We start from the raw sequence: 24,510 nt of genomic DNA, 5'->3' as shown, positions 1-24,510 counted from the left end.
AATATACTATATATCTATGTTAATATCATTAAAATTTAATTATATACCATATAAAATAAATCAAAATAATTGTTTTGATATATTTACCAAAAAAAATATTGTAAATAAACAAGAGATTTTGTTTTGATTTACGCGCCTACTCTAATTTAACTATATACATAATACTTAAATTGAACACAAAATAAATAATAATTTAACTATTATCGAGATGTTGCTCAAAAAAAAATTTTGAACACAAAATAAATAATAATATATAAAAATCATTTGTACACATAATCTCATCCCTAGTCATTATTAAATTGGTATTGAATATACTTTTTACTTTATGGCAATTTATTAATACATTTACTTTTTTTTTAACGCTGATTTATTACGATCTTACAATTATGATATAGGAAAGATTACATAGACGATTCGACAACCAACAATATTATCTGCCTTATGAAGACCTACGCCTAACTGCATCACCTGAGCCGTCCTATGAAGATCCACGTCTGGCCAGATTTACTTGCACCATGTTGAAGATCCCTTGTAAGCCTTTCCTCTGTGGTTTGCATAATTGTTTAATAAACCGCTCTCTCCGGGACTTGAAACTGCATCATCTGAGCCGTCCTATGAAGATCCACGTCTGGCCAGATTTACTTGCACCATGTTGAAGATCCCTTGCAAGCCTTTCCTCTGTGGTTTGCATAATTGTTTAATAAACCGCTCTCTCCGGGACTTGAAACCTGGATTTTCTGTAATCTACAATAAATTGCATAGTCTGGGATTCGAACCCCAGACCTGGATGTAGAAGTCTTTAAACCTTAACCAATAGGCTACGGTGCTTCCACTATTAATACATTTACCTAGAATGTAAAACAAATGATCTACTAGTCAACTAAACTTAAAAGCATAAAAATTAGACTACTAATATAAAAAGAAACATGTTTTCACGCCGCGAAACACACAAGTGATGAAAAGTGAAGTGGGCTATAAACTTGCTTTCCAAGGAAGACAATACGACGAAAAAAACTCAAAGAAACTTTGAGAGAGACAGAGTTAATCAGCTCTAACTCGAAGTTAGAGAGACGTTGACTTCTCATAATAACAAACAACTGCCTTGCGACTCACGTGAGGGCTTCAAGAACAAAAGATCAAGATCTCACTCTCTCTCTATATAAATCTCCATCTCTCTTTCTGTGATTCTTTCGCTGTCATCACTTCTCGCTTCACCTCTCTCGTCTCTTTGACCCCTTCGTCACCGTTCCCGCCGCAAGTAAACCGAGACACACACCGTCGTCTTTCTCAATGGTTTATTAATTTCTTTCACATTCTTTAACCACAAGTCACCCTCTCTCTCTCTCTCTCTCCAAGTACTACTGATTCTTCTCCCTCTTATCTTTTCGCATTTTTGCAGGAAATCGAACAAACCGTTACAACTCCCGCCGCCACACAACAACCACAACAAGACGTCGTGACATCTCCCGCCGCCGCACAACAACAAACCCTAACCGGAAGATTCTTCAGATGCCTTTTCACGTCTATTTTCTACTCGCAACTCATCCTAATCTCAGCCCTAGTCATCTTCCTCACGCTAAGAGGCCTACTCTTCACAAAATCACCTAACTTCCACCCCAAGAAATGGTACACCCCTCTCCTTTCCTCCGTCGCTCTCTCCGGACTCCTCTCTTTATCCTGGCAATGCCTCTTCCTCTGCAACATAGCATCAACATCCAAAGCCACGATCATTCTCGCACCTCTACTCACATTCTCCGTCGGGATCTTCCTTGTACTCTACGGCAAAACGTTTGTTCCAGGGATCGGCGGGCTACTCATCCTCTTTAGCTTCGCTCAGGCAATCCATTCCTGGCTCTTCGTCACTCGTAGGAGGCGCGAGTTCACCTTCACGATAACGGCACTCTCCACATCCGTTCTACCTCCAAGAACCAGACTAATAGCCGTCGTGTCGTCGATCTTAAGCGTCCTTTACTCTGCCTTCTTGGCGGCGGGAATCGGTGGAGCTACGGCTACAAGAAGAGGTCTAGTAGACATTCTCTTCATCTCTTTGATCGTGATAAGCCTTGCCTGGACCATGCAGGTTCTCAAGAACGTGCAAGTAGTCGCCGTTTCGAAAGCTGCGTACGTACACTTTGCTAATTATGACGTCATAAACGCATGTGATGCTCTTTGTGGTACTCTGAGAAGCCAGCTCGGGAGCGTTTGTATTGGCTCTACGCTCGTTCCGGTTTTTGTAGTCATCAGGGGAATGATACGAACTGTTAATAGGGGAGGCAACGGCAGCGACCGGACCATGTACGCAGGTCATGGGGTATGGGGACTGCGCTTGGGTTGCTAATCATATGGTCTTAGTCGGAAACAGATACGGGTTTGTTCATGTTGGAGTTCACAACAAAGGCTTTGTGCAAGCGTCGAGAGATGCATGGCAAGAGTTTAGAAGAACGGTTGGGTTGGAGGAGCTCGTGGATGCTGACCTCACTAGCTCCATATGCTTCCTCAGCGCCTTTGGTATAGGGGCGATATCTGCGTTGACTGCTGGTATATGGGAGCTTAATATCCATGAGGACTACTTCTTTCAGATGACTCTCTATGCATTCATCATCGGATACTTTTTGGTAAGCTTTCATTATCAAAACAAAAAGGAATTGAAACGGCTTAGCTCATGTAACTTTGTGTTATGGTGTGTGTTTCAGGGGAGAGTTTCGTCTGCTTGGTTGCAAGCATGTGTTATGGCTTACTTTGTAGCTTATGCTGCCAATCCAGAAGGAGCTAACTTTGACAACACGATTCCAGAACGTATTGCGCGGCAAAATGTAGAAGAGAATAAAAGTTTAGCTGATAATGAAGTGAGACAGACGGAGGAGGAACAGGAGATAACATACCACTTTTGTTTACTTTTCGATTTCTTGAAGCTCTTTCAACCTTATAGACTTTGTAGATTGGATATTGTTTAGCCTCACATGCAAAAATGCAGCTAGAGAAGGAATGTACATACAAAAAGTAAGACAAAAATTGATTCAGTTCTCATCATTTTCCTATTAATTTTTTTTTTTCGGTTTCCATTGTCTTTATAATGTTGTGTCTGTATCTAAATGCGTAACCTATGTATAAATGTTGCCTGAAAAATCACACGCTCAAAAAAAACTTGAGTTATGCATCATCATCATCATCATCATCACGACAAAAAAATCTGTGAACAAATACATTTTACCATTTCAAAAACGCTTACGTTCTGATATGCAGTTCCATGATTTTGTAGGTGTGAAAGTAAATCATATAAATGCTAATGGTACTACTCGAAATCATCATCAAAAGTGTCCTGAGAATCTGAGAATTCAAAGTGCTTGGCCCGCTTCCATTCAAGGCCAGGTGTATCAACTTTACACTCTTCATTTTGTAATTCCTTCTTGAATTCAGTAACTAATAAGCCCAATATCTTTTCTCTTCTGGCCCATAGCTTGTGAGGTCCGGCTCTGCATTCTAAGTTGATCTTCTCTCCATGTAAGATTTCATTATCTGCAATATCTAACTTTATTTACAAAAATTAAGAAAATAGTATATGGGTCTTTCCATCGAATGGGACGTACGTGTTGGTTCTTGTGTTAATGCAATCGCATTTACTCACTTAGACAACTTATAGCTCTCAAGCAATGAATAAATCACACAATTAAAGAATCAATGTAAAGCAAAAATAAGAGACGCGTTTGAAGACCGCGTTGCTCTCAAGACTTGAATACTTTCACCGGTCACGGTTCACACTGACAAGTCCCATCGACTTGCTAGTTGATATGTATATATTTATCTTCGATTTTAATTGGAAACAAACATTATCTTATTTAAAGTAGAAAAAAAAATCTTTTACTAAATTGGAAATCCTCATCTCTCCACCCCGGCTTGCGTTCTCATTTTGTAAAGTAAAAGTCAACTTCATGACACAATTATCTTCATTTGACTATTAATTCATTTGTTTACTTTATCTCAGTAATAAGATTGTATTAATTCCTTTTTAACTTTATTCTCAAGTTTTCTGTTTGGGCTTATTTGTCAAATAACCACAAAAAAGAGTAATTAGATTTTTAGTAAGAAGTTAGAGAGAGATATAAAGAAAAATAAAGAGAGAAGGTGTTTTTGGTTAGATAGTGGATTTGTGTTTTTTTTTATGGTTATACGGTACAAATTCCTTTTTTGTTTTCTGCGTTCATTCTGTTTTTTTTTTGCATGCTTTGCCTTTTTATTTTATTTTAAGTTACTGGTTTATGATTTCAAAAGAGTTGATAATATTTTTATTTAAACAGTTTAATATTAAATTTTAAAATATTTTCTATTTTAAAATATGTTTTGTCAAAACGATTTATAGATTATTATAGATTATCTAATAAGATAATTGTAACTTTTTGTAGCATTTAACTTTAAATATTGCATAATATTAAGTTCTTGTGTTTATTATTTTCCATTTTCATTTTGTAATTCCAGCAAATTCAACGAGCAATTCCGGTTTAAATTTTAAACCGGTTTGATTTAGATCGGTTATTGATAACAACAAACAAAACCAGAATGTCTTCATAGTCAAAAAGCACAAAAAGATATGCTGGTCGGCTTCTTAAAATACTAGTTTAACTGTGGAAAAGCTAATAAAGCCTCGTCTTCCTATCCCTTTCCTTGAAAACGTAATGGAATGGGACAGTGACGCAAGGTCGATCGTGAAGGCGACACATATGCTCATTTCCATATACACCGATGCCCCCAAAAGGGTAATGACAATTTTTATATTTAAAAAAAGCTAAAAATACAATTCGGATTCTCTGTTTCCTGACGTTTGTCTTCAACAGGCCTCTTCAAGTGTGTGTGTGTTTGTGGGTGTGCGTGTCTTCTTCCCTACGAGAACTCTTCCGTAGTCCAGTAGATTCCTTCCTTCTTTGCTTTATCCAAATCTTATTAAAGGTCAGTGCTTTATCCTCCTCTCTCCCTCTCTCTCCGCGTTAAGTTCGTTTCATGATCTGTTGAGACAAACCCATTAAATATATTTTAATTTCCTTCGTAAAAATCTCACCTTTGCTGTTTGCTCTGTTTTTAATCCGGTTTGCTCTGTTTTTGATCCGGTTTGCTCTGTTTTTTTCTCGAGTTCCAGGTTTCACTTGATTGATGGGATATCCATTTTCTTCAGTTCGTTCTGGTTACTCATTCCTCATCCTCTTCTCTTGTCTCCTCTTCACAAGCCCCGTTGATTCCAGCGCCCTGAGACCTAAATCAGACAACAATTGCAGTGCTCTGAATCACTTTCACGACTACAAATCAAAGTGTGCTTACCTCAAATCAATCGACCCTTGCGCGAGCCAAGGCTTCATCGACTACCTCTCCTTCCTCTACTGCAACTTCGATGGATTCCCATTACTGGGTCAGTCCCTCCTCTTCCTCTGGCTTCTCGTCCTCTTCTACGTCTTGGGTCACACAGCTTCTGAGTACTTCTGTTCGTCTCTCGAGTCTCTCTCAAAGCTCTTAACTTTATCTCCAACTGTTGCGGGTGTGACTCTCCTCTCTCTCGGTAACGGCGCTCCTGATCTGTTCGCGAGTTTGGTCTCTTTCATGGGGGAGTCAAAGGGGACTTACGATGTTGGTCTCAACACTGTTGTTGGAGGATCCTCTTTTGTTACCTGCGTAGTGGTTGGGATCATAAGCGTTTCGTTGCATAGGAGAAGGGTTAGGGTCGAGAGGTCTGCTTTTATAAGAGACGTTTGCTTCTTCTGCGCTGCGGTTGGCTCCTTGGCTTTGATCTTGGTCTATGGGAAGATCAATCTCTGGGGAGCTCTTGGGTTCTGTTCGTTGTACGCTGTTTATGTCGTCTTTGTGTATCTATCTTGGAGGTTTGGTGGAGAGAGCTGTGAGTTTGATGTTGAGTCGGTTCATAAAAGGGGTAGTAGTCTTGGTGAACCGATATTGGAGCAGAGAGATGATCTTGATGAAGATGTTGTTGTTGTTGTTGATGATGGGAGATGTTACTGGAAGTTAGTGGTTTGGGTTATCACTTTGCCTCTCTACTTGCCGAGGAGATTGACTATACCGGTAGTGAGTGAAGAGAGATGGTCTAAACCGATAGCTGTTGCTTCGGTTACGTCTGCTCCGGTTCTGTTGTCGTTTCTATGGAACTGGAAGCGGAATCCGACAAGTTTCGAGGCAGGGGTTGTGTATATAACCGGGTGTTCGGTCGGTATAGTTCTCGGTGTTGTAGCAGGAGCCACGACGAAGAAGTCACACCCACCGAAGAAGTGGCTACTACCTTGGTTAGTAGGAGGGTTTGTAATGAGCATGACGTGGAGTTACATATCAGCACAAGAGCTAGTCGCGCTTTTGACTTCACTAGGTTACATCTTCGGTGTAAGCCCTTCGATCTTGGGCCTTACGGTTCTCGCGTGGGGGAACTCTATAGGAGATCTTATAACCAACGTGACGATGGCGCTGCACGATGGGGACGAAGGAGCTCAAGTGGCTGTGTCGGGATGTTACGCGGGTCCTATCTTTAATACGTTGTTCGCTCTAGGGGTGTCGCTTGTGGGATGCGCGTGGGAGATTTATCCGTCGAGCATTGTGATTAAGACGGATCCTCGTGTGTTGGAGAGTCTTGGGTTTTTAGTTATAGGACTGGTTTGGTCGTTCTTGGTTCTGTTTAGTAATAGAATGAGGCTTGGTGCCGTGATGGGTATAGGGCTTTTGGTTATTTACTTGGCTTCCTTGTCTATAAGAATTGTACAGACAGTTGGAGATTCTCACTAACCTTTTTATTTCAACTCACAGTTTCATTATGTAACTTGTGTTTGTACTTTTTATGATCTTCTTCTACACTGTGAAGGGAATCAATTTTGTATACACGTATGGGTGACCAATGTTGATTTATAACATAGGAGTTTTCGTCATAAATGGATACAGTCTAAAATTGATACAATGTTATAGTTTTAACTTTCATCAATGATTTGTTACACTTGACTACTTGAGTTATGGATGGCTTTTAATTCATTAAAAGATAAAAGGCTCTGTAGTATAGAGATATGAATAGTACAGTTTTTCATTTATATCTCTATCGGATACATAAATATGTAATGAATTTTATAGTTATGGAATTCAAATTGAGTAGCTAGAATTTGAATAGGTGTCAGATACTCGACGAGACAACAATCTTCTAATCATGCATGAAGTGAACAGTAAACATACCCACAATCTTATATATCCTGTTTATAGTGTATTTTGTTTTTCCTTCGTGGAAATATATTTGATCTATTTGACAGGGAATTATTATAGTCCATTTCCCAGAAGTGTGGGAGTTAGTTGAATGGACAATACTTGTCCCTTTTAGCTAATTTGCATTATTAAAAAAAAACTTTTTTTTTTCCATCTTGATTTTATTAAATGTACTAAGTCCAAAGGGCAAAGCCCAAATACAATACAAAAAACATAAAGCCCAACACAGAAGGCAACTTTAACCAGCTAAAGTGGGCCGCAGCCCAAAACCTCAAACCCATAAGCGCCGTAACGCACTACGCGTGTTTTGTGGTCGGGACACGTGCTAAGATCCTCACCAGCGAGGAACACGTGTCGCAAGGCCGCTTCATCTTATCGAAAACTTCACTCGAGGGCACGTGTCGCAAGATCGGATCGCCCCCGCTCTTCTCCGACATGCAAGCCGCCGCCGACATCCTAAACGGCATCCACCGGAAAACACACCGGAAAACAAGATACCGAGATCGAACATCACGCAACAGATGGTAAAGAAGATCTTCCACCATAGTCGGAAAGAGACGCGACCCAACACCGTCCTCGAACCCGTCAAACCCACCACCGATCCACACTTTGAAGAATCAAATCAATCATCTACGATCGATCCAAGAACAGCCAACGTAGAGTCTCAGCTCGAGAGTCGATTGAGCGAAGAGAGAGCAAAAGCGAAGATCGCAGACCAAGAAGCCGGAGAAAAACGGTGCTTTTTGAGCCACCGATTCTCGGAAGCTGAAACCGACGAAACCGATGCTGTCGGAGACACCGGTTCTCGGAAACTAAGCTGGCAACGCTGGTGTAAAGGAATCACCGCCTCCCAGAATCGAACCTGATAGATTGGAACCGAAATCATAAGAAATTCCGGCCAAGATTTCATCTCTTCCTTCCTCTGTGTCTGATCATAGAGAGGGAACAGAGTTGAAAGAGAGAGAAACTTCTCCGTATAACTAACTATTGCTACTATTAAAAAAAACTTAAGATAAGATGTGTTTTTTTCTAGTATATTAAAATTCCTTATCTCATGAGTCCTGTACATAATAATTTGGCACATTTTTCTTGTTTGTCTGCAAATTGTTTCTTTTGAGTTAGGATAAATCCAAATTTTGGCCTTTTCTAATAATTCAAAATTCAATGTGACACTTATCAATGTCCCTATTATCATATAAGTTGATTAGGGGCTTTACATTTAATTAGGTAAAATCTGCTTCATTCCGGTTGATTTTACCTAACTGAAACTTTTTAGTTTAAATCAAAGGTCTATCTTCTTATTCTTTTAATTAATACGTTGAGCCAAAACCACAATCAGCCAAACAGTTATACGTTATTTACAAGATAGAATTTATATGGCCAGTAAATTTATACTGTTTAGTTCACATAGCATGAGGTTCATATATATAGTACTTAGTATGCTAGACCTTTTCAAATGTTTGATATTCTTGGTAAATAAAATCATCAGGTCAACAGTGCTTTGATCTTAGTAAGTAGTAGAAATATATACTTACAATCCATGAACAATGAACCTGGAACAACATGCCAATACTTTCTTAATTCTAGTGAGGTACTAAGTTTGACAGATAATGAATGTTCACCAACAAACAAAGTTAGCCATCCCTCTCAATAGTATTCACAATAAATAAAATTTATGGACTAATAAGACCCACAACTTTAATCTATTTGCAAATTTCTTCTTTAACAATCAACTATTACAAAATTCACAAAGACTTTAAACTTCACCGGTCGATATCAAGCACTCCGAAAACCCTAGCCAATCTCAAGAACAAGAAACATAGGTAAATAGCTAGTAACCCTCCACCGACAAGCCGATCAAGCCTCATCTTCTTCTTTGGCATTATCACAAGTGCCCAAAGCAAGCCTACCATTAAGAACCCTAGTGTCTCAAGCAACGAATTGTCACTTGGAATGATATAGACCCCGGGATATTCAGCCAAAGAAGTTATGACAAGTGGCACGCCTAGTCCAATAACCGTGTTGAATAGCGGACCCGCATAGCACCCGGAAAGTGCTATCTGCGCACCGTCCTTGCCTCCATGGACCGCCACGGTCACGTTGGCTATCAAATCGCCTAGAGAATTGCCCCAAGCGAGGACGGTTAGTCCTAACACGGAAGGACTAATACCAAAGATATTCCCTAAAGATATTAACAATGAGACTAGCTCTTGTGCTATGATGTATGTCCATGTCACACTCATTGTGAAGCCGCCTAGAAGCCAAACTAGTGAGAATTTTTTTGGTGGCCGAGACTTTTCCGTCGTCAAGTAGGCTATGATACAAAAGAATAATCCGATTATTCCAGAGATTATGTACAGTGTTAGGCTTCTTTTGGACCCGCTGTAATGAGAACAATAAAGTTCGGTTAGTAGAACAGGCGCGATGGCTGTGGAAACAACCGCGCAAGGCCTTGACCACTTCTCTTCACTGACCACGGGGATGGTGAGCCGACGGGGGAGATATAGAGGTAGTCCTACGATGCTCACTAGCACCGAGAAGCAAGACGGCTGCTTTGGTGGCAAATCAAGAATCACAATCTTGAATTCTTGTTCTTGAGTTCTTGATTCTTGAACAACTTTCTGCGGCGGTAGCGGCTTCTCCTCATCGATATAGCCGAGGAATGGGACGCCCATCTCGGCTAAATCCTCTTTAGTACGAAGAATCTGATCGGATAAAGGTTTCTTGCGATCCAAGAAATGCGAAGCAGATAAGAACCCTACATAGAGGAGATAGATGGAGATGTAACAAAGCGCGACCCAAATGGTTACTCTGCCGACGAAAACGATCAGACCGAGACAACAAAGAGCGACCAGAAGGAAAACCACGTCGCGGATAAAGCTGTACTTGTCGATAGAGACATCTCTAGACCCAATCAACAAACAAATCGTCCCGACAACGAAGCTAGAGACGAAGAACGCACCGCCTAAAACAGAGTTGAGCCCAAAGTCACCATTATTCGACCTCGTGAAAGAGACAACGCTTGAGAACAAATCCGGCGCACCGTTTCCGAGAGAGAGAAGCGTAACTCCAGCCATGGTGGGAGACAGCTTCAAGACCTTAGACAAGCTGTCCAAAGAAGGACAGAAGTAACTCGCGGCCGTGTCTCCGAGCAAGTAGAACAGAACAAACAACCAGATGGATAAAACTAGATGGCCCAAAACAGGGGATTCTCCGAACACACAGAAGAAGATCTTGAGATAATCTATGTAACCCTGTTGGCCACATTTTGATTGAGAGCTAATGTAAGAACACTTGGAACGGTGGTCGTCAAGGGCGGCGAGTCCTTCGCTGCAGCTGTCACCGCCGGCGAGAGAGTTCAGGTGTTTGATGGATCCAGAGTGAGGAGGATTTGGTGAAGAGAAATGGAGATAGATGAGGAAGATGAAGAAGAGGTTGATGAGAAGAGAGAGAGAACGTGAGGTGAGAGGTGAAGAGAAAAGACTTGCCATTCAAGGAAGCAAATTGGTTTGCAATGGGAACAATAATGAAAGTGGGTTAGGTTTTTTGATATAATAATGAAAGAATGATGTCGTTGTTATGTTGTTTTATTTTTCTATGTAGATTTTTATGGTGATAATACTTCGGAAAGTATAAGATTCTCTTTTTTTTTTTCCACTCGGGTGTAGGCAGGCAAAACTATTGTCTTTTTATGTGGAAAACTAAGTGGGAGAGGTTATATTCAATTATTTAAACGAGGAAGAAAAATCGAAGTTGATAAAGTGTCTTTATAAAACATTTTTAATCCATTATTGATTACGAGATATTCTCGTATAATGATTTTATTATTTAAATGGTCCAACTCACAAACTAAATTTGTAGTGTATAATTAATCGGGAACGTAATAATTTCACATACATATAAATCATATATTATATGATAAAATTGTTTTTTTCAAAATAATTTTTATACTGATCAAATTCGATTTAAATATATATATAACCAAAAACTAGTCACGAGGCATCTAAACCATATGTGTTGAGATATTTGTATCACTAGTCAAATACTGTATTTAACGATTAATGAAGTAGAAAATGTTGCAGTTAGCTATTTAATCAACTTTAACTTTTCAAATGATTGAAAAAGACTGTGCTCAATGGTCGAAATGACCACCAACTTAGATCATTTTGCCCTCTACAAAAGAATAACTAATTGAAAAACATCAAGGGTTTTTAGAACAGGAACAGCGGTGGTATCTTCCCACAATTCTCTAATAATTAAATTAATTTAAAAATTAGGAAATATAGAAAGAAAAACTGTATAGTAAAAAAATCGTACCTTCTTAAAGAAATGCGGTGAAAATGGACTTAATCCCTCGGGTAGCAGATAATATATGGTTGTTTTTGTTCTCTTTAATTTTAATTACATAGAAAAACAATGTGAATATTAAATTAACTAGATAGTTTGTGGAGATACTACACCACTAATGGTGCTCTTAGGTATAGTTTTGTTTTTCTTTTTGGACGGCCATCAAAATATTTACATTGCCTAACGTTTTGGACCTAAATAACTAATCTTACATTATTATGTTGTGAACATGTGATTGATATATAGTTAAAAACTAGGGTTTGGAAGGATTAGGAAAGCGGAGAAAACTCCAAACCTAAAGGTCGATCTTTAAGTTTAAGCGAGGCATCTTTGTAACGTAATCCCAACCGATCACGACTTTTCTAACGTAATCATGTCCACATTCTTATGATTTGATTTTCTTGTATAATGGTATTATATCAATTAGATATCGTACACGTGTAATTATACAGAAAACATATGGATTCGATTAATAATGCAAACAAAAAAGATCATGGGAAGTATTTTCGGACCGCCGGCTTCTTTTTGTCGGAAACCGACGGCTTCCTTGTATCCAAAGATTGAGATGACTGAATATAAGTTACTAGTCTATTTTCATATTCGTGAGAGGTTTTCATATTCATGAAAAAATTAATGGGGGCAATTAAATATTCTTTTTGTACTTTTAGCAGTATGTTATTTGGCAAATTTGCTCTATATAGATTGACATAATTAAGTATATAATTGTCGTCACGTGTGTTATAAATGCAAGATAACTGTTATTTTTAGTGTATTATACCAATATCTTACTTTACAAAGAATTAATATTAGATAAATGGTTTTTAGTTATATAAAGAAGAAACTGTAGTTAGATGCCAAAAGAAAAAGAAAACCGTAGCTGTACATGAGTTCATAAAATATAGTTGTAGACCCGATAAAGATTGGATACACCAATGAGCTGTTGGGCTAGTGGCAAAATGAGAGTTTACTAAAAATTCTGCCACTCAAATTCTTGATAAAGAGGTGAGATCACTTTTATACACCAATTTTTTTTTTGGATTAATCAACTTTCAAAACATTTTATTTAAAATTCGAATCGGTAACAACACTTGATAAGAAAAAAAACATATGAATATGAATTCTAGTACGAGGCGCTGAACAATCTATAGCACATGACATATGTATCATAAGAATTGGCTAACCTTTATTAAAAAAACTTGCACATACAATCTAGCAAAGAGGTCACGTATTTCATGGTTCATGTAATATTATAATCCAACAAGGATCAGTATCTTTAGTCAAAAAACACAAGGATCAGTATCTCTTTTATTTAGGTCGGAAAATTAATAGGATTTTTTTTTTTAAAAGGATCGAAAGATTCCTGGTATATTCATCTAGCTGGCGTGACAGTGCGGTACAAAATATGAACTCTTATTATTCCAAGAAAATAGTTTATAAAATAGTTGCAATAATGCAGGGAATACGAGAACAGTCGATTCATATGGTCCTCTTGTCGATATGCCAAAATTTGCCTCAACAAAGAAATCACATGGCTCAAATTAGGCCTTCATACAAGACACTTACCCGTAAACAGACAGATACATGCATACGCAAACCATAAATTAAATTATATCGTAAAACACATATATCATATTATATTTTATATATTTGGCGCATTTATTTTAACTACCGTTTTTAGAAAATAATACATATATGCATGCATAACGATAGTAAATACAATTTTGAACGTATGCAATTTAGTTGTTAAGTTCGTTTTTATAAAACGAAAGTTTGTTTAGTTTATATATCAACAGTTATCAGTATTATTCCTATTATTCTTTGAACTTTATCCCCGGTTATTATTTCAAGGATATTAAGATAAGGATAAGTTTGCAAAACGTAATGGAAATATGCAATGGCCAATGGGTACCATAGGTTTTGTGACACCAAATTTGGTCTAACCGACAGAATCTCCTCGTACGAAAAATCAAATGGCTGAGCTGTTGATATGTAGGTATATAGTACTAATTGTAAATAAAGAATAAGATAACTATTTGTAGACAAGAAAAATAAGGGGTGGTAATCTGATGCACGTGGATTTGTGAATGCCTCGGATAATGCAAGTCACGTATATGAAACTAAAGTAATCTCATTGTTGGCCATAATTTTAGCAAATGTTTTAGAGTCATACGTAAAGAAGAGTACTTTTCATCGCAGTCAATATTTGCCGTTATTTGATTAGTTATTTTTAGGAACTATAGACAAGATGTGAGAGTGGAATATTATTATATATGAAGTTGGTTATGTTATGTATGTTGGTGATAGTAGTTACTCTAAAGCCTAATTTAGGCATGTTAATTATATTGAATTAATACATAACCATGATTAGATAGGAGGATCTGGACAAACAAAAGCACTGGAAACCTTAATAGCCACTAAAAGTCTAAAACCAAATGAATGTACTAGAATGTCAGTTAATGTCGAGCAAGTTGGCTTTCTTGTACGTTTTCTTTTAGAAATTACAATATAACCAATGTCTAAGATTAGTATGGATTTTAAGTTGCAACTTGCGAGAACCTTTTAAGAACTCATCAGAAAATTAGAGTTTCATTATGATGGATCGGCAAATGATTGAAAATATCAACAAAGAGAACGGATAAAAGTATTGAAAATTTTGAAAGAGATTTAAACTACATCAGTTTCTAAATCTTTTCTGTCATCCAAAATTTTGATCTCATTTTTTCATTGCGAACATTTTTATGATTTCATTATAATTTTAGAACATCTACAAAAACATTTATTCAACAGGTAATTATATCTGTTAAAATGAAATTCATGCTGCATATCTTATAAGGTTGTAACTATTAATATGCATGAATTGCAGTTTTTAGGAATCAAACCTCAAATTTTGTGGTTAAATATTAATTAACATTTTTAGTCAATCTCTGCACTAGAGGGTTTATGTAAACACTTGATTTACGTCGTACCTTTTCTGCGATTTTCCATACCGTTTTGCGAAATGAACATGCTACTTGCAAGTTGCAGTCAGGCGTGCAGCACTGCCCGACGAATTAAATAGCTACTTTGCAACAGGCGTGCACCATAATGAGTTGACCATGGCCGTTATTAAACTTAGTGACCATGGGTTATTATATCCTCCACTGAATATAGGGAAAATAAGCATTTAATTCTTGAACTATTTAAAATCGGCAATTTAAATACCGAAACTATTGCTCGCATGCTTTTATTCCCCAACTATTTATTGACTCGGCAAATTGATACCCAAAAAAGTCAGCCTTTAAGTCAATAACGTTTGTTGTTAATGTTTTACTAATCTTCTTCTCCATTGTATTTCGGATACTCGAAATCTCCAAATTAGAATCTTAACCTGAGAGAGAAGCGATTCCGGCAAGTACATACGAGATTTCCGGTGACGTAATGAAGAACTTCGAGAAGAACAAAACTCTGTGTCGGTGAAATCTTGAGCCGCGACAAAGAGTCTTGTTCTTCTCTCGATAGAGAATTTTGTTCTTCTTGAAGTTCTTTTTTTCGTCACCGGAAATCTTTTATGTACTTGCCGGAATCAGTTTTTTTCTCAGATTAGGATTTCGATCTGGGGATTTCGAGTACTGAGGTACGATGGAGAAGAAGATTGGTAAACACTGACGACAAACATTATTGACTTAACGGTTTACTTTTTTGGGTATCAATTTGCCGAGTCAACAAATAGTTAGGAAATAAAAGCGTGCGAGTAATAGTTCGGTATTTAAATTGTCGGTTTCAAATAGTTCAGAAATTAAATGATTATTTTCCCACTAAATATACACATTATGTATAAAAAGGCCCAATAAACATTTAAAAAGCCCATCAAGATAAAACGAAACTTGGACAAGATATGATGTCTCTAATCCGAAGCTAGAGGCTCCCATATACTCACTTCCACTGCAAGCAGAAAAGATAAGACGAAACAACAATGTCTGTGTCTGCTATCTTTGGCACCGGAATCGCCACCGTCGCTGCTTCTTCGGCTCTTCGCCAGTTTCAAGTTCCGAAATTGGGCAACGGAGGAGGACTGGGAATGGTGATAGAGTGTTCGTCGAGGCCGCAGAAGAAGTCGACTGCCCATCACAGGAAGACGAGGCCGAAGAAGACTCAGCCTTGGGACATTAAGAGAAAGCCTACAGTGTATGCTCCTCTTCCTCCTCTCCCTCCGGATTGGACTCCGCTCGCTTTTTCTTCCGACGACGGTGGTGTCACCGCCGCCGCTTCTCCAGCCGGAGATGTGGCCTCAGGCGCCGCCGCATAGTTATGAGAGCTTTTTTGGTGTCTATATCTGTTAACGTGTTTTCAGTTCTCTGCTGGTCTGTTTCTTCTTCTTGTGTGTTTGTGTTTGAACTTTGAACGGTCAAATGAATGGACCAAACTGCTAAAGCTATCCTCTGTTTTTGGTTTTAAATGTATCGCATTTATGCTCATCAACGTGAGACAAATAAAACACCAAAAGAAAAGATAGCTGACAGAGGAAGGCATGAGAGAAGAACATCAACATTTTCTAGGGAGCCTGTCTTCTCAGCTGCCTTCAACAACCAATTAGCATATCGAAATCCGTTTGTTTTACCATTTGGACTCTAGTTTTTCATCAGTAAACACTGAACAAAGTAAAAACATTTTCAGACGGTAAGAAAACAGTTTAGGATCAAGATGTTAAATTTAAGGCCTAATATAAACCAATTCTAATAAGGCCCATTAAAAAGCCCAGTAGAGTTTCTAATGAGTAGTTATGAGTTTTCGCATGGTCCTTTTGTGTTCTGTCCCGAGGCTCCGGTTTCAATACCTCCACCGTCTTCGTCTCCTCTCCGCCTCCGTCTCGCCACGGTTTACTAGGGCTTCCTTCGCATTGTCGAATTTGATATTCGCTAACTCTCTGAACGTAAAGGTTTCTCCAAAAGCGTAAGCTAATTTACTTTCTTGTCAATTTCTTCTGGATACTTTTGTTTCCTTGTTCTCTCATCATCAAGTTTTTCGTAGCTTGGATTCTCCCGTTTCTGATTCGTTTTCTAGTCGTTTGATTGTTGTTATTGTGTATCTCCGTATATCAAAGCTTGAGGTTCGTCTACCTGTTGAAATTGGACAAATTACTCAGATTTGATAGAAGATTGATTCCTCTTTTGCCTTTTGTATCTTGTGAAAATCTACAATCTTTGGTGATCTTATGGTGGAATGGTGTTTATGTGCTTACGCTAGAATCAGAATGTGTTTGAGATATGCTGATATTACACAGACATACTTAGTCGAATATGTGTTGGTCTCATTGGTATTATTGATTTGGAAGTAGGCCATTTCTTTTTCTGGTGAATACTAGAGACGTGTCAAGTTTGAATCTAATCCATGTATTTATTTTGTTTTCTTTCATGGTGTAGAGAACAAATAGTCGATATAATTTTAGTTTGACTACTCGCAGTTTCAGAGATGTCTGTCACAGCGGGAGTGAGTGAAGCTGCACTTGCTACAAGAGCTAAACTCCGAGGTGGGATTGGTCAGACTAAAGTGAAAAGATACTGGCCTGGTAAAGCTCCCGAGTGGGCCGATGAGGCCGAGGATGATGAGGACGTTAGGATGCACAAGGCTGATGTTTCTGATAGAAAGCATGATGATTTGGGGGTTGCTAGGAAAGATGACCCGAGGCTGCGTCGTTTAGCTCAGACCAGAGCTGAAAACCGTGAAGAAGTTAGAGCCGATCACCGTCGTGTTAGGCAGGCTGAGATTATATCCACAGAAGAAGAAGAGTTGAGGAACCAAGACGAGGAAGAAGATGAAGATGCTTTGGAAGAAAGAAGGAGGAGAATCAGAGAAAAGAATCTCAAAAGAGCTCAGGAGGAGGCTGATCTGCTACCTGTGGAGGAAGAGGACGAGGTAGAGGAGGAAGACGAGGAGGAAGAGGAGTCTGAGTACGAGACTGATTCTGAAGATGATATGCCTGGTATTACCATGATCAAGCCTGTCTTTGTCCCCAAAGCTGAGAGAGATACGGTCGCAGAGCGTGAAAGACTTGAAGCTGAGGAGCAAGCTCTCGAGGAGTTAGCAAAGAGGAAGCTCGAGATGAGGAAGATAGAGACGAAGCAGATCGTAGTTGAGGAAGTTAGGAAAGACGAGGAGATACGCAAGAACATGTTATTGCAAGAAGCGAATATTGGAGATGTTGAGACTGATGACGAGATCAACGAGGCTGAGGAGTACGAAGTTTGGAAGACGAGAGAGATCGCTAGGATCAAGAGAGAGCGTGATGCGAAGGAGGCTATGTTGAGGGAGAGGGAAGAGATTGAGAAGCTGAGGAACATGACGGAGCAGGAGAGGAGAGAGTGGGAGAGGAAGAATCCGAAAGCTTCGTCGGTTCAACCGAAGAAGAAGTGGAACTTCATGCAGAAGTACTACCACAAGGGAGCCTTCTTCCAGGCGGATCCTGATGATGAGGCGGGATCCGTGGGGACGGATGGTATATTTCAGCGTGACTTCTCTGCTCCAACGGGAGAAGATAGGTTGGATAAATCGATTCTGCCAAAAGTCATGCAAGTCAAGCACTTTGGTCGCAGTGGAAGAACTAAATGGACTCACCTTGTTAATGAGGATACAACAGATTGGAGTAACCCGTAAGCTTTCTGCGTTCAGCTTTTGTTTTTGTTACATTTTGGTTAGTCATAGGCTATTGATTTTGAAGACTGACTTGTTTAGAATTTGAGTAGAAACATTAGGCTGAGAACTGAACTCAATCGTTGGAAGCAAATGTGAATAGTGTTATGTTAGGGAGAGTGTTGTGTCAGTTGATTGGTTTATGGAGCTTCAGATTTTGAATTATTTCTTTTTTTTTGCATGATGAATGATTGTGCAGGTGGACTTCTAATGATCCTTTACGAGAAAAATACAACAAGAAAATGGCGGGCATGAATGGTCCCATTGAGAAACCAAAGGGGAGCAAGAAGATGAAAGATTGGGAGACGTAAAGCCGCTTCAAGATCTGATCGAGTTTAAGCCAAAAACTGAAACAAGGTGGTATGTTGTAGTGAAAGAAAAACAGCTTACGCTGTTATCTCTGAGAATAACTAAATCGCAGCAATTAATACTATTTGCTTTGTTATTACCGTGAGATCGTGGACAAGAGACATCTGGTCGGAGCGTCTTTTGTATCGAACCAGACACAGTTATGGGATTAATCAAGATACAGTTTATGTTTCTGCATGCATCACTAAAGCATTTTTATTTTCATATTTTTCCAATGTAAGTTTGATGGTAATTTCAAGGTAGAAATATGCTATAAATTTACAACACATCAAATTGCTTTCTGAACATTGCTTTCTCATTTGCACCATATGTCACGCTAAATTAGCAGCAGAATCACCAAGTTGATTCAATGAAATGAGCAACTGACTTGTGTCGCCAGATGAAGAGAAATGACATGACTTTATCTGAAAAGAAATGACATGGGTTTATCTGAAAGGAAATGGGATGGAACTTTGGTTAATTGAAACTGGCTAACGATATTTCCAGTCTTTTCACTGCTTTTGACAGGCATCCTTCTTCAGAATGGTTTTGAGGATGATCTTGTCTATCGATGCAAACAAGTAGTTCTTGACCTTGTGGTCCTTCACGGTCTGCTCAGCCAACTCCGTTCTCTGTACTCCGGTAAGGATCACATTCCTTCCAGGTTGTGAGATCCCTGTCTCGACCAGTTCCCACCACTCCTTTGATCTGAGAAGATTCTCTGTGAGCATCGCCCAGAGCTCGTAATCTCCGTCGAACTTAGGTATGATTAACATATCTTTCTCATTCATCTTGATCTCTTTTCTCTTGTACCAGGCTCGTTGCAAGCTGTGATTCATGGCAACCTGTTAACATTTATGCTTGAGTTTTGATTTGGTTTATTTTGCCACAGTGTTGAAAGCTGATGTTTCTAATACAAAAGAATGAAATCAAAACGAGTTGTTTACGAAGGTTGTGATTAACATGTGATGTTATTAAGAGAACTATCCATGTAAGTGTGATAGTGGCCCTTTGGAGATTCACATCCATTTGGTTGAAGCTTAAACAACCATTAGCAGTTTGATCAAAAAAAAAAAAAACAACCATTAGCACATGTAGTTCTGTGGATTTTGGGGAATTTGGACTATTATAGTGTCATCGGTAATAAACACGCAAAAGCATTTTGAAACAGTAAGAAAACAACAGTTAAAGATTCGAGATGTTAAAATCAAGGCCGAATATAAAACAAATATTAATAAGGCCTATGAAAGCCCAGTATAGTTTCTAATGGTTTATAAGTTATTGGGCTTGGAAAAAGACAAAAGTGATAAAACTTAGTTAAACAGTTTGTGGACGTCTCTTACAGAAAAAGGGGTTGCGAAGAGGTGTTCTGTCGGAATGAGATCTCTGTCTAACCTATCTCGTACAGAATATTAAAAAAAAAGGGATAAAAATCGATTCGTGAGGGATTGGAAGAAGGATTCGAGGAGATCATTTGGGCGATGAGGTAATCAGTGTTTATTGTGGATATGATTCGATTATTAGATTTCCATTTTTTTTTAATTTTTCTTAAATCTAATAAGTAGACTCGTGTGTCTATATAGGAAAGCTTCGATGGATCGTGTCTTGAGAGACAGACAACAAGACAATGTTGAAAAACATCGCCAATTGCTACCAGACGATGTCGTTGAGCTCATCCTCGAGAGACTTCCTGTGGTGTCTCTGCTGAGATTCAAGTCTGTATCTAAGACGTGGAAATCAACAATCGAGTCCCCAAGTTTCAAACAGAGACAACTGATGATCACCCGTAGGAAATCACGAGGTCCAGATGTCGTATACGTGACCGGGTTTGGTAATGAAGAAGACGAAATAAAAGAAGAAGAAGCTAATATTGTGGTGGGGTCTTGTGTAATTCGTAGCCTCAAGTTCCCTACAAGGAGCGACAAGGTTTGCTATGGTACTTGTGACGGACTTGTATGCCTTTTCAGCAACCGCCACCCGAGTGCCGTTTTTAATCCCGCCACTAGATGGCGTCGAAGCTTTTCTCTTTCGAGGGTTCAACGGCTCATCATCTCTCACTTTAAAGCACGTAGCAACCTATTCTGCCACACCCGAGAACCTCAGCTAGGATTCGGCAAAGACAAAGTCAGGGGCACATACAAGCCGGTTTGGCTCTTTAACTCTTCTGAGTTTGACCTAGACAATGCCACCACTTGTGAAGTTTTCGACTTTACCACTAATGCTTGGAGGGACGTCCTCCCTGCTTCTCCCTATCGGATTCTTGATGGCCCGAGGCCTGTGTATTTTGACGGGTCACTTTATTGGTTAACCGAGTGTAAAGAAACCAAGTTGTTGTCTTTTGATCTTCACACGGAAACTTTTAAAGTCATCTGTAACGCCCCCTTTTCCCATGTACCTGACCCTCGCTTTGTCGTCTTGTGCATCCTCGATAACCGCTTGTGCGTATCCCTCAAATTCTATCCCACCAAAACCCAAGTGATATGGTCACTCGGCGGCTGCAACATGATGATGACATGGAAGCAAATGTGTTCGATAGATCTCACCGAAACCACTTTTCATGACCCTCCTTATTTTCCCCGACCAGCACTGTTGCCAATAGCTATTGTAGACGAGACCATATTATTGCTTGGTTATAGGAGTGGTCCACCACTGGTGATACATGATCTCCATACCAAATCTTATGTTTTAGATTGCTTTCCTAAAGCCTCTGGATATCCTGTTTGTTATTTCCCTAGTTTGTTCTCAAATTAAACCATTTTTCTTTGTAATTTAATCATGCCTTCTTTGTTACAAATAAGCTTTTTTTTTTTTTTAAATTGATACTTCAGTTTGAGAGCTTCAGAAACACTTACCTCCTTGTTGGATGTTGCAATGGTGAAACTACCCATAAGAACAACAATGGAATCACTTTGGCATTTGCAAGTAATTGTTCTTTTCATATGCTTTGTTGTATGTGTAGAAGCACGTTTGTTCTATTAAACAGGTGGGGGTGATTTGAATTTGCAAATTACCAAAAGGATTTGCTTCCTATTATGTAAATATATTATATCAGCAAGGGGATGATATATCATTCATCCATGTACTAGCATCCTGATCACTTGTAAAACCTCCATGCAATTTTATGCTTTAGCTAGTAAATATGATATTTTTTGGATTACATTCCACACCGAAAAAGAACTGAAATTTAATGTACAAATACTAGTACAAGGTTGCCTCTTCCAGGCAGGATCCGTGGAAATCGATGGTAATATTCAGCGAGACTTCTCTGCACCAACGGGAGAAGAATAGGTTGGACAAATCGATTCTGCCAAAAGTCATGCAAGTCAAGCACTTTGGTCGCAGTGGAAGAACTAAATGGACTCACCTTGTTAATGAGGATACAACAGATTGAGTACCCGTAAGCTTTCTTCTTTCAGCGTTTCTTTTGTTACATTTGGTTAGTCATTTGAATAGGAACATTAGGCTGAGAACTGAACTGAATCATGGGAAATTAGGCCGTATGGCTAAGAAAAAAACAATATTTAGCTAGGGATGGCAAACTGGGTACTGGACCGCGGGCCTGGCCCAAAAGGGTTTGGTGCGGGGCGGGTATGGGCCTAGAGATTCATGACCCGCAAAATAGCGGGCCTTGCGGGACTGGGCTTGTTCGGTACCGGGTTTAAAGCGGGATGGCCCGCATCAACCGCGGGACGGCCCACATCACCCGCATACGCTTCGTCGCTTCCGTTGCTTTCTTCATCCTCACTTTGAATCGATAGAACTTTTTCGAAATGTTTGGTTTTGATTGTTGGTAGATCTATGCATTCTGTGATTTCGAAATTTTGATGAGTTCCCCGAGTTCAGCAACAAGGACAAGACCCTTGTCTTCCAATTCTCTGTCAAGCACGAGCAGAAGCTTGACTGCGGTGGTGGATACATGAAGCTTCTCAGTGATGATGTTGACGAGAAGAAATTTGGAGGAGACACTCCTTACAGGTACAATTTTTTTCACCATCAACATGAGATCAGACATTTAAACATAACGCTTATCTTCTCTTTGTACCTGCATCATCATGTTTGGCCCAGATATCTGTGGCTACAGTACTAAGAAAGTACATGCTATCCTTACCCAGATATCTGTGACATTTAAACATAACGCTTATCTTATCAAGATTTTCTTACTTACGCTTCTTGGGTAACTGTTTCAAGATCTATGAGTATTCTTAGGCTTTTCGTTTTCTAGTTTGCTATCTTGGCGTAAAACAGGCTTACCTCGCGGATAGCTGGTTGTAAAGGAATAGAATATAGTTCCCCAACTCTTTCTTCTGCTATAAGCAACCTCACACCAGCTTTCACCTTCATGCTTGCCGTCTTCTTCAGGTTCCACTCTCTTCTCTACTATTTCCTTGTTTTGAAACACGAGGTATTGTGTGTTGCTATATCATCTAAGTGGTTTTTCTTCTCGGGTGACCCTAAAGGATGGAACAAGTGATGTTAAGAAGCTCTGCAACTCAGGCTAAAATCAATGGCACGATAGTATCTATATCTGGTGCTCTTGTTATTGTTCTTTATAAAGGCCCAAAGCTTCTTGTTGCTGCATCTTTTACTTCATGTGAGCCAAGTTGGATCATTGGAGGCCTTTTGCTAGCTTTACAGTTTTTGCTACTTTCAGTCTGGTATATTCTTCAGGTATTAAATAAACTTAAAGCTTTAAGTTTGATGGTAATGCTTAAAGTCGAGCTAAAGTAAGCAGCTGTACATGATTTCAGACTCAGATCATGGAGATATACCCTGAAGAAATAAGCGTAGTCCTCTTCTACAACATGTGTGCAACGCTAATCTCAGCGCTAGTATGTCTATTTGTAGAAAGAGAGTTAAATTCTTGGAAGTTTTAACCGGGAGTGTCCGCAACAAGACTAAGCTATATGTAGTTACAGCCTTGCCAACTAATCTATATATGCATATAACAATGATGCATATCAGCTGAAAGACTAATCTCCATAGCTATACGTACACGTATTGTTTCTTCATGGTATTGTGCTTGATAATTAAATTGTGCTAGACACGTATACGTACACGCATTGTGCTTGATAATTAAATTGCCAAATACTTGTGTTGTGTCTTCATGGTATTCTTATAAGATTAGAAAGATACAAAAAATTAACTTGGGTCAAGGTATTGCGAAATGGCCCTATCTTTTTCGATTTTCTTTTTGTATTTACCGTTAAATTTTTTGCCATGGAATCTCTTGACTCATAATAGCAAGCTAACGATTATGTAACACAAAGAAAAAAATAGTCTTAAGTGAAAGAAATAGACTTTGCTATGATCAAGTCGTTCGTGTTTGGTGTTTGTTCCTGCAGAAACTCATTCTTGTTTATGTTTGTTTGTGTAGGAAGAAGTAGATAGTGTAATATCCGATATCCCGCGGGACGGCCCGCGAAGGCCTATAAAAAATGCGGTACGGGATTGGGTAGCTATTTTCAGGACCGCATTCCGCGCGGGACAGGCCCGCCATGTCCCGCCCGATGACAAACCCGCAGCGGTCCAGGACAGGACGGGAGAGCCCAATTGACATCTCTATATTTAGCTCTATAGCCAATTGTCCTACCATACATCGATATGAAGTGTATTTTATATAATATTACCTTGTTAGTCTTCAACGCAACCGGCGTAACTTGCAGTTTAAGAAAAAAATTATCAATTACCCAACCAAGCAAAAATTACGCGTGGTCATCAGGAAGTCACACATCTCCCAAAAGTAACTTCTTCTTCGTCACTTTTCGAGAAGGTGAAAAGTTACCGGCGCGAAATCAAGCAGCAGATTCCACCGTATATTGTTTTTCCATCCACCGCGGAGTCATTGTCTTCCATTCAAACTCGTCACTCGTCATAGGTTCGTCAAGCGCACCGATTCGGAATTCGGAATTCGAAGGAGAT

At 39.1% G+C, this 24,510-nt stretch overlaps 7 protein-coding genes across 14 annotated transcripts; 6 read left to right on the top strand and 1 right to left on the bottom strand.

The window, feature by feature from the left end:
- Window positions 1-642: 642 nt before the first annotated feature.
- Window positions 643-4,335, top strand: LOC103845896 (protein PNS1). The gene is given in 4 exon segments (XM_033282205.1): window positions 643-1,293; window positions 1,400-2,269; window positions 2,271-2,615; window positions 2,694-4,335. Coding segments are annotated over 4 exon segments (1,479 nt in total). The 5' UTR covers window positions 643-1,290; the 3' UTR covers window positions 2,955-4,335.
- Window positions 4,336-4,621: 286 nt separating this feature from the next.
- Window positions 4,622-6,861, top strand: LOC103845895 (cation/calcium exchanger 2). 3 transcript variants are annotated; one of them, XM_018655277.2, is made up of 3 exons: window positions 4,622-4,751; window positions 4,830-4,941; window positions 5,129-6,861. In XM_018655277.2, the coding sequence occupies exon 3, from the start codon at window positions 5,143-5,145 to the stop codon at window positions 6,766-6,768; it is 1,626 nt and encodes a 541-aa protein (XP_018510793.1). In that variant the 5' UTR covers window positions 4,622-4,751; window positions 4,830-4,941; window positions 5,129-5,142; the 3' UTR covers window positions 6,769-6,861. The 3 variants fall into 3 exon arrangements, with proteins under 3 accessions (XP_018510793.1, XP_009121047.1, XP_033138095.1); XM_009122799.3 differs by lacking the exon at window positions 4,622-4,751 and having other exon boundaries at window positions 4,757-4,941; XM_033282204.1 differs by lacking the exons at window positions 4,622-4,751; window positions 4,830-4,941 and adding an exon at window positions 4,977-5,037.
- A 1,917-nt stretch (window positions 6,862-8,778) lies between these two features.
- Window positions 8,779-13,832, bottom strand: LOC103845894 (cation/calcium exchanger 1). Its single transcript, XM_009122797.3, has one exon. The coding sequence runs from the start codon at window positions 10,719-10,721 to the stop codon at window positions 8,994-8,996; it is 1,728 nt and encodes a 575-aa protein (XP_009121045.1). The 5' UTR covers window positions 10,722-13,832; the 3' UTR covers window positions 8,779-8,993.
- Window positions 13,833-15,457: 1,625 nt separating this feature from the next.
- Window positions 15,458-16,031, top strand: LOC103845893 (50S ribosomal protein 6, chloroplastic). The gene has a single exon (XM_018655715.2). It carries the CDS (start codon window positions 15,530-15,532, stop codon window positions 15,860-15,862), a length of 333 nt encoding a protein of 110 aa, XP_018511231.1. The 5' UTR covers window positions 15,458-15,529; the 3' UTR covers window positions 15,863-16,031.
- A 217-nt stretch (window positions 16,032-16,248) lies between these two features.
- LOC103845891 (microfibrillar-associated protein 1A) lies at window positions 16,249-18,793 on the top strand. Of its 5 annotated transcripts, none has more exons than XM_009122794.3 (3): window positions 16,249-16,506; window positions 16,977-18,203; window positions 18,443-18,793. In XM_009122794.3, the coding sequence occupies exons 2-3, from the start codon at window positions 17,026-17,028 to the stop codon at window positions 18,552-18,554; spliced, it is 1,290 nt and encodes a 429-aa protein (XP_009121042.1). In that variant the 5' UTR covers window positions 16,249-16,506; window positions 16,977-17,025; the 3' UTR covers window positions 18,555-18,793. The 5 variants fall into 5 exon arrangements, with proteins under 5 accessions (XP_009121042.1, XP_009121043.1, XP_033138090.1 ...); XM_009122795.3 differs by having other exon boundaries at window positions 16,333-16,506; window positions 17,018-18,203; XM_033282199.1 differs by having other exon boundaries at window positions 16,351-16,486.
- A 270-nt stretch (window positions 18,794-19,063) lies between these two features.
- Window positions 19,064-21,536, top strand: LOC103845890 (F-box protein At1g11270-like). The gene is made up of 2 exons (XM_009122792.3): window positions 19,064-20,077; window positions 20,175-21,536. Exons 1-2 carry the CDS (start codon window positions 20,073-20,075, stop codon window positions 21,340-21,342), a joined length of 1,173 nt encoding a protein of 390 aa, XP_009121040.1. The 5' UTR covers window positions 19,064-20,072; the 3' UTR covers window positions 21,343-21,536.
- On the top strand, window positions 21,427-24,233 carry LOC103845889 (WAT1-related protein At4g15540-like). Of its 2 annotated transcripts, XM_033282201.1 has the most exons (6): window positions 21,427-21,519; window positions 21,814-22,566; window positions 22,657-22,765; window positions 22,837-22,950; window positions 23,049-23,259; window positions 23,340-23,694. In XM_033282201.1, exons 2-6 carry the CDS (start codon window positions 22,524-22,526, stop codon window positions 23,463-23,465), a joined length of 603 nt encoding a protein of 200 aa, XP_033138092.1. In that variant the 5' UTR covers window positions 21,427-21,519; window positions 21,814-22,523; the 3' UTR covers window positions 23,466-23,694. The 2 variants fall into 2 exon arrangements, with proteins under 2 accessions (XP_033138092.1, XP_033138093.1); XM_033282202.1 differs by lacking the exons at window positions 22,657-22,765; window positions 23,340-23,694 and adding an exon at window positions 23,966-24,233.
- Window positions 24,234-24,510: the final 277 nt, after the last annotated feature.

This window comes from Brassica rapa, chromosome A10 (assembly GCF_000309985.2).
Source record: "Brassica rapa cultivar Chiifu-401-42 chromosome A10, CAAS_Brap_v3.01, whole genome shotgun sequence".
Classification (NCBI taxonomy): Eukaryota; Viridiplantae; Streptophyta; class Magnoliopsida; order Brassicales; family Brassicaceae; genus Brassica; species Brassica rapa.
The sequence above is the reverse complement of the archived record's forward strand: the minus strand, read 5'-3'. Positions and strand labels throughout refer to the sequence as shown.